Here is an 8,556-nt window from a genome sequence, read left to right as displayed (position 1 = left end):
TTCTATGGGGCAGCATATAGGGGCATATTTTATGGGGCAGCATATGGGGGCATAGTCTATGGAGCAGCATATGGGGGCATATTCTGTGGGGCAGCATAAGGGGGCATAGTCTATGAAGCAGCATATGGGGCATATTCTATGGAGCAGCATATGGGCACATATTAAATGGGGCATCTTATCGGGGGATAACTATGGAGCATCTTATGGGGGCATAACCTTTATGTAGCATTATAAGGGGCATATTATTCTATGGAGCATATTATGGGGGCATTATTAACCTTTGTGCAGCATTATATGGGGTGTATTTTATATAGAGCGTCTTAAGGGGCCCATCATGAATTGTATGGAGCATTATATGGGGCTCCTGATTCAATATGGTTATTCAAAAACATTTAACCTACTGATGTCACAATTAATTTACTTTTATTGTTATCTATTTTTATTTTTTAAATTTACCAGTAGCTGCTGCATTTTCCACCCTAGGCTTATACACAAGTCAATAAGTTTTCCCAGTTTTTTGTGGCAAGATTATATACGGTATATAAATGTTCAAGTCACCCCATTTTCACCCCTTTCAAAATAAAACAACAAAAAAAATCTAATATACACATATTAGGTAACAATGTGTTCAGAATCACCCGTTCTATCAATATAAAAAAATAATTAAACCGAATGGTAAAAGGCATAACATGAAAAAATTAAAAACGCCAGAATTACGCATTGTTGGCCACCGCTACATTGCAATAAAGGCCAATCGAAAGATCATATCTACACCAAAATGGTAACAATAAAAATTTCAGCTTGGAGCGCAAAAAATAAGCTATCACCTAGCCCCAGGTCACGAAAAATGGAGACACTTAAGGTCTCGGAAAATAGCGACTTTTTTTTTTTTAAAATCCAAAGTTTGGCTTTTTTTCTCCACTTAAATAAAAAAGAACCTAGACATGTTTGGTGTATATGAACTCAAAATGACCTGGACAATCATAGTGGCAGGTCAGTTTTATTATTTAGTGAACATGGTTAAAAAAAAAAATAACTGTGGAATTGCACTTTTTTGCAATTTCACCGCACTTGGATTTTTTTTCCCGTTTTCCAGTGCATGATATGTTAAAATCAATGGTGTCATTCAAAAGTACAACTTGTCACGCAAAAAACAAGCCCTCACATGGTCATATTGACAGAAAGATAAAAAATGTATAGCTCTGGGAAGAAGGGGCGCAAAAAACGAAAACCCAAAAATGAAAATACCTCCGGTCATGAAGGGGTTAATGTAAAATGTGATGGAAACACAATAGACATAGCTAGTCTATTCATTGGGCTTTGGCTTAGAATATTAAAATATATGGACAAGTTCCACAAGAATAAAGCTATGTTCTTATATATCTACTTGTTTACAGACCAAAATTGGAGTGAGAAAAAAAAGTTCAGAATACAAGAAACAGCAGCAGAATGACTGTTTGGATGGCTGCACACGGTTAGACCTGCCATAAGACTTGTGTGGGCAGCCGACAGAGTGATTATATGGCACTGGACTGTCACTTGGGGAATTAATTACACATTTATTCTCCAAGTTGCACAAACCCACCATATCGTACCTTTACACTTATGTACAGAGTCTCCCTATGCCCACCGCATAGGATTGTATGCATTTGGCTAAATTCTAATAAAACCAGAAAAATTTCAAGAACTCACTAACTCATCTTGGTTGCAATGAATAATAATGAGAACATGACCACAGTACTACTACTATATCATCATATAATCCTTAGTTTTCAACCAATAATAGACTATATAATAATAATAGAGGCCTTTGTGAGAATAACAACCTCAACAAAAATTGCTACCTATAATTTTGTATAGGTTTTATGGTGGCATCATTTTATTGTTCAGAGTTTATTCTAAGTTCGTTGGTTGATTTTACTCCATTGCCAATAAAAAAAATGATTGTTGTCCATAGGAAGTCTTGAATTTTAATTATTTACTGCAGTGTAATCATTAAAATAATACTAAAAAACATTAAACAATGGAGTAAATTGGGCCAATAAATATCTTAGATAGCTCCACCTTAGCTCCAACCTTTATTACATATTTTTAATAGAATGGTCTCCGAGCCAGTTATTACCAAACCTTGTATTACTTCCATTGCAAAGGAATGCTGCTCGTAACTCCTGGTTTACTATAAAATGCTGAAATCGTACTTCGATTTTATCCCGCACATTGACAACTAACTCTTCTCTTCGAGTAATACCATCATCTCTTTGAGAATGTCCTACAGAAACTCAAACGTTCAAGAAGCCTATGGGAATGCAGGATCCAACAGGGCAGTAAGACAACCTGAAAACTGTGATGACGGATCTCAAGTAAAGGGTTCTACTGGATCACAGAGAGGAGGAAGTGGAGAAGCAACCACTGGATATCATGGAGAGGATTCTGGTGCTGCATATGGAAGTTCAAGCCAGACTAATAGACAAGGAGGTTACGTAAATTCAGGCAGTGTTAGAGATGGTGTGTCAGGGAGCAGCTCAACATCCAGACATAGAGTAGGCTTCGAGAGTCATTCTAGTGTACAAACAGGGACAGGGCTTGGTGCTAGTTCCAGCAGAAATGTGAGTGGAAAGCAACCAGCTGGAAGCTCCACTGCAAATACTGGCAGTTCTACTACGGGATCCAGTGGTGGTTATGGAGGCAGCTCTGGCAGCTCTGGTGGACATACTAGTAGTTCTTCTGGAGGTTACAGAGTAAGTTCTGGTGGAAATTCTGGTGGTTCTAGTGGAGGCTATGGGGGGAGTTCTTCTGGATATACCAGTGGTTCTAGTGGGCAGAGAGGAGGCACTAGTGGTAGCTCTGGCAATGTCTCAAGAAGTGGAGCTGGAAGCTTCAGTGGGGGTTACAGCAGTAGGTCAACAGGTGGATATTCCAGTAGAAGCTCAGGTGGACGACAAGGATATGGCAGTGGTCACTGTGGTGTTTCTGGAAATGGAGTATTTGGTGGTTTTAGTGCTGGAAATGCAACTTGTGGACAAAGAGGAGGTTTTAACACAGGCTCAGTAGGTGGCTTCTCAAATGGAGGAGAGGGTCTCCTTCAGACGGGTAAAAAAGAAACCATGCAGAATCTAAATTCTCGTTTGTCTGCCTATATGGATAAGGTGAGGGACTTAGAAGACTCAAATTCAGAACTTGAGAATAAAATCAAAAACTGGTATGAAGCACATCAACCTAAAAAAGTAGACAACAGCAATTATTACAAGACCATCGAAGACCTCAAAGATCAGGTACGTGCTCTGCCAAACCTTATTTATTTTATCACCTTTTTGGGACAACATAATCTATAATCTGGTAGTAACAAACTGAGTGTATAGACAGCAGTACAGTTAAAGTCATAAAAGGCAAGAGGTAGAACTTCTATCCAGGTCCTGCTGCCTTAGTGCATAAATTGGGTGATAAGATTTGTTACAGATTGAGCATTGGTACCCAGGAACATTACAATACACTTCTAGATACAGACTAGTAGTCTACAAGCTGTTTCTCTACAGTTATGGCTGAGCTACAACTTGTAGATTTGAAACAAGTGATCAGCCACTGGTATAAACAATAACATGGGCACAAGAAGTTCCAAAAGCATGACAATTAGGGAAAAAGTCTTGATAAGTGCATGTACAATTCTTCCATCTAGGTATTCTTTTTTACTATACAGCGAACTTATGGTTTTACCTTTTACTATAGATCATTAATGCCACTCTGGACAATAATCAACTCACTGTTGAGGTGGACAATGCAAGGCTGGCAGCTGAAGACTTCAGAGTGAAGTAAGTTTGTACTTTTTCTGTCTGGGGCTTGAGGATATTTTTCCTTTTATATGAGAGTTCTTCTTTGTAGAGAAATTATTTGTGGCAGTCAATAATATGAATGGTTTTAAAACATACCTAAAGCCAGTTTCGGACAAGGATCTCATTTATATTTTTGATCCTGTATTATTTAAAGACCTGAGTTAAACTTTTCCAGCTAAATATATTTCTAAGCACCACTGATGGGTGCAGCGACATAATAATTCCTAAGTATATATTGCCACCTGCTGGTATTTTTGTAAGCATGCAGAAGCCAATAAACTTTTCAAAAAGTTTTGCCTATAAGAAAAAACGATGTACACCAAGGCACAGTTTAGAATATATAATCCCATAATATGATTGTTTCTAAAAACCTATGCTCAGTCTTCTATTTTCCCAAATATTAACTAAAATTTTAAAATTGTCTGCACAACTTGGCAAATGATTTTGCCTGTATATTTAGGACTTTGTGAAATGTGTATATCTGTAAGAGCCATGCTTATAGGAGTCAAACTATTATGAGACTACAAAATGGAGAAAACATGAAGACTTATGAGAACATTTAGGGTAACTGATACATTATGCCTAGTGTAAGTTTCAAGGGGGTAAAGCATGACATCGGGGTTCCAACAACACCAAAGAAAAGATCCCTGAGTCAAGAACTGACCCCTTAGCCCCTTTTCCAGTCATTAGAGCCTGAAGTGTTTTGGTTCCGTTTGTGGGAAATGGACCCGTATAAATAGCACAGCAGTGTCAGCCAGTTTACTGCCCCTATAGTAAAAAAAAGAGGAAAACCAATAAGGTAATTTGATAACATAGAAGTTATTTGACTTATGACTTCTATAGGTTCGAGAGTGAGCTGAACATGCGCCAGAGTGTGGAAGCTGACATTGATGGACTACGTAAAGTTCTGGATGACCTGACTCTAGAAAAGGCTAGTCTTGAGAGTCAAATTGAGAACCTAAGAGAAGAAATTGCTTCTTGCAAGAAAATGCATGAAGAGGTAAAAAATTCATCTACAAATGCTTTAGTCAATGCGCCAAAATTTCACAAAAGCAACAATATAAATTTAGATCATAAACTTCAATGCCATCTTGGTATAGATCTAACAATTAATTATTCATTTGGATACTTACTTGTCAATGGATATATATATATATATATATATATATATATATATGAATAACTTATCAACCCTATGCGTAGGAAATGAAGGCCTTGCAAGGACAAACCAGTGATGTCAATGTACAAGTGGACGCTGCTCCAGGCATCAGCATCCTGAAGGTTCTTAATGAGACGAGGGCTCAATATGAAGAATTGGCCGAAGACTACCGTAAAACAGCAGAGAAAGAATACAACCAAAAGGTGTGCTTGACAATTTTTCCACAGTTTATCTTGGAATCTCTTGAATTTTCTTGTTTTATTTGCTGTTATTTTTGTTACATTAGATCACTGAACTAAGCAATGAGATTTCCTGTAGTAGTGCAGAAATCGAGACAGGCAAGTCCGAAGCCACCGAATTGAGACGTACTATGCAGACTTTGGAAATAGAACTCCAGAGTCTACTTGCCATGGTAAGATATATATATATATATATATCTATGTGGTATTCATGTGTCATGTATGGATTTGTAAATAGAATATGCAGAAAAAACTCCAAAAATACATTCTCGGTACATAACTGTAACAATTCAGATGCAGCCTCATTCAGTCCATAGAGACGACTCTCAATCAGATGAGAAAACACAGGAGAACAACACACTGCCAGTCTGTTCCTTTTTAATGGTTTCAGGCTTAATTAATTTGATTGACCTCCTACTACACCAGTATACCTGTCCTGTTTCTCGTTTCAATGTCTTTGTGTTGTATCAATAAAGTTATACTTATTAATATAGTATGGACTCTGTTGTTCTCCTGTGTTTTCTCCTGTAAATAGAATATGAAGATTTTACTGATGGAGAATATATATATATACATATACTAAATCGAAATTATTACCAGTCTATTGGTGGGTAGCATGTAATTTTGTTCAACACGAATCAGTCATCAGCATTTTATCCTCATCTAGAAATGTTCTCTGGAGAACACATTGGCTGAGACCCAGGGTCGCTATTCATGCCATCTGAGTCATATTCAAGATAAAGTTTCCAAACTGGAGGACCAACTATCTCAAGTGCGTTGTGATATGGAGAACCAATCTTATGAGTACAAGCTACTTCTGGACATCAAGACCAGGCTGGAAAATGAAATAGAAATGTACCGTCAACTGCTGGATGGAGAAAAGTAAGGGAAAGACATGTCTCATTATTGCTTTAATAGTTTGTGTTCCCAGATCATGTTAAGGATCAAAGTACATCTATACAATATATATAGAGAAAGAGAGGAGAAAGTCTACATTACATCTTAACATGGTTCCAGAATTATAGGGCCTTGTCTTCCCTCAATTGTTTCTGGTGACAAAAGAATGATAGCAGGAACATTAGTTTCGCACCCTGCTTACTTGTTTGTCCAAATTGTGGAGAAAGGAAGACTGATACATGTTCGTATGACCTACAGAGAAATGTGATAGATCCAGCTTCAAATAGGTTACCACAGCTATAGGCCCCATAACAACTACAGAGACTTTGTCAACGGTACCTCTTTAGTTGCACCAGAATTTCTTGGTGGCTAAGGGATGGCTAAACTAAGGATAGATAGAACTGCTCAAATCCCGTTTTAGGGCAATTATTTAGGGCAATGATTATCAAAAATCTAGAATTTTGGATTCATTCTTCCTATCTTAAATGACTCATAATAAAAACGTACTGATTATTAAGGTCTTCTCAATAGTGAATTATATTGGGTCATGAAGTTTTGTTCAAAAATACTATTTTTTTTTGCAGTGTTTCAAGCGGTGGTTCAAGCAGGGGATCTGCTAGTATGTCACGCAATACATCAGTCAGTGGTTCAGGAAGTGGCTCAGTGAATGTCTCCGGCAATAGCTCCAGCTACAGCTCAACCAGTGTCTCGGGTAGTGCCTCAGGAAGTGGCATGGCCAGTGGCTCAGTCAGTGGCTCAAGCAACACTGAATGGTCTTCAAGAAGATCTGATTCATCATCAGTGACAGGTAACTGTGAACTTAATATCACTGGGACACTGGGGCTATGGAATTGTGTTAAAATGTGCATAATTGACTACATTGCACATAATACATTGGTAGGTCCATCTTTTATAAGCAAAGGTACTCATTCTCTAGTTTCCCTAACAAAGAACTCACAGCTTTCATGACGAATAAGAAGATTTCCAATTCACCTTATTGAAATTTCTCTCTTTTTCAGATCCAAAAAAAAACCGCCTTGTGACAACAATCACCGAGGAGAGAGTGGACGGGAGATTGGTATCCACAAAAGTAGACAAGATCGAGACCAAAGCGTGATAAAAGAGCCCGTTTCCATCTTGCTTCTTCAAGAAACCTATTCCAAACATCTTCAACCTTTATTTTCGGCTCACATTTAGGAAATACCTCATTTGGAAAATCCTAGCTTTAGACTGGTGTCTTTTTCTTGTGATTTGTTAGGGGTCAGATGGATCTGTATTCCAACAGTTATAGCCTTAGACCTTAAAATATTAACTATGTTAAAGGAACACTTCAGGAAAGATGGATAGACTGTTTTACTTGGTACAGAGCTTAAAAGGGGCGATGCGTGACAAGGAGTCTCAAACAATACCGATGAGAAAGTCTACGTGCCATGCTCTTCTCCTGTAGGACCAGCAATGAGTATAGCAGTGTATCAGTTCTACCTGGAGAGTTTCTTTACAACCTTTAGTTACTTTTAGGTTGGATTTTATTATCTTTAATATTTCATCACTAACATTCACATGAAGTTTGCTATGTAATATTCTATATCTTTATAGCTGTCCTATGTTTTAGTTCTCATATTTCTCTCTGCTTGTATTTTTCATTTCTTGATCAATAAACACTTTTCTGGGCAACGACAATTAATCTGACTTTGTCTTTTGTAATATTAATGAGCCTGACAGAAAAATGTCATTCACTCTGTACTCAATTACATTCAGAAATGTTAGTTAAAGGGGTTTTCCAAGGGTATTGATGAATTATCTGTAGGATAAGTAATGTGTACCAGACTGCTGAGGGTACCTGCAGAAAAAACAGCTTTTTCAGTTCCAGCGGCAGCTCGATGTAAACAGCACTCACACTGTGAAATGGCCACTCTAATGCAATGTAGCTCAGCTCCTACTGAATGAATAGGGGCTGAGCTTCTGTATTATGCACAGCCACTACACAGTGAACGGAGCTGTGCATTTTGCCTACACATTCAGACCCAGAAACTGAAAACAGCTGATCAGTCTTGGTGCCGGATCAATCAGATATTGATGACTTCTCTAAAGGACAGGTCCTCAATATAGTAGATTTTGGGACGTTATAGTGATATTGCTAGCGATATCGCTATGTGTGACACTTACCTCCGACTGGCTCCCCCGCTGTCCGTCGCTGATCGCGCGAGATCGGCCGGCTCCATTTCTCGTCGTGCGCTGCCTGCTGGGCTTCCTGTGGCGCCGACGAGTGACGTGTGGAGGCGGGCGGGAGGACGTCAGGATCGCCGCGTCTGAAAGATAACTATCGTCCGCTGTATCGCTGCTGCATCGCAGTGATGTCTGCCTGTGTGACAGCTCACTAGCGACCATTTAGCGATGCACCAGCGATCCTGACCGGGTCGTATCGTGGTCGGGA

At 38.7% G+C, this 8,556-nt stretch overlaps 1 protein-coding gene across 1 annotated transcript; it reads left to right on the top strand.

Annotated features, from left to right (window-relative positions):
- The first annotated feature begins 2,190 nt into the window (after positions 1–2,190).
- Positions 2,191–7,802, top strand: LOC141086522 (uncharacterized). The gene is made up of 8 exons (XM_073572658.1): positions 2,191–3,272; positions 3,724–3,806; positions 4,671–4,827; positions 5,031–5,189; positions 5,273–5,398; positions 5,893–6,107; positions 6,707–6,930; positions 7,142–7,802. Exons 1-8 carry the CDS (start codon positions 2,265–2,267, stop codon positions 7,237–7,239), a joined length of 2,070 nt encoding a protein of 689 aa, XP_073428759.1. The 5' UTR covers positions 2,191–2,264; the 3' UTR covers positions 7,240–7,802.
- The last annotated feature ends 754 nt before the right edge of the window (positions 7,803–8,556 follow it).

This window comes from Dendrobates tinctorius, unplaced genomic scaffold, assembly GCF_039654945.1.
Source record: "Dendrobates tinctorius isolate UK_male_01 unplaced genomic scaffold, ASM3965494v1 ptg000032l, whole genome shotgun sequence".
Taxonomy (NCBI): Eukaryota; Metazoa; Chordata; class Amphibia; order Anura; family Dendrobatidae; genus Dendrobates; species Dendrobates tinctorius.
This window is presented reverse-complemented; position numbering and strand designations above follow the sequence as displayed.

What these genes read in the sequence shown, in the direction of transcription:
- LOC141086522 (XM_073572658.1), top strand. Translation starts at nt 2,265, where the DNA reads ATGTCCTACAGAAACTCAAACGTTCAAGAAGCCTATGGGAATGCAGGA. An exon ending in TCGAAGACCTCAAAGATCAG is followed by an intron (nt 3,273 to 3,723) that starts GTACGTGCTCTG and finishes CTTTTACTATAG; the next exon opens with ATCATTAATGCCACTCTGGA. An exon ending in GCTGAAGACTTCAGAGTGAA is followed by an intron (nt 3,807 to 4,670) that starts GTAAGTTTGTAC and finishes TGACTTCTATAG; the next exon opens with GTTCGAGAGTGAGCTGAACA.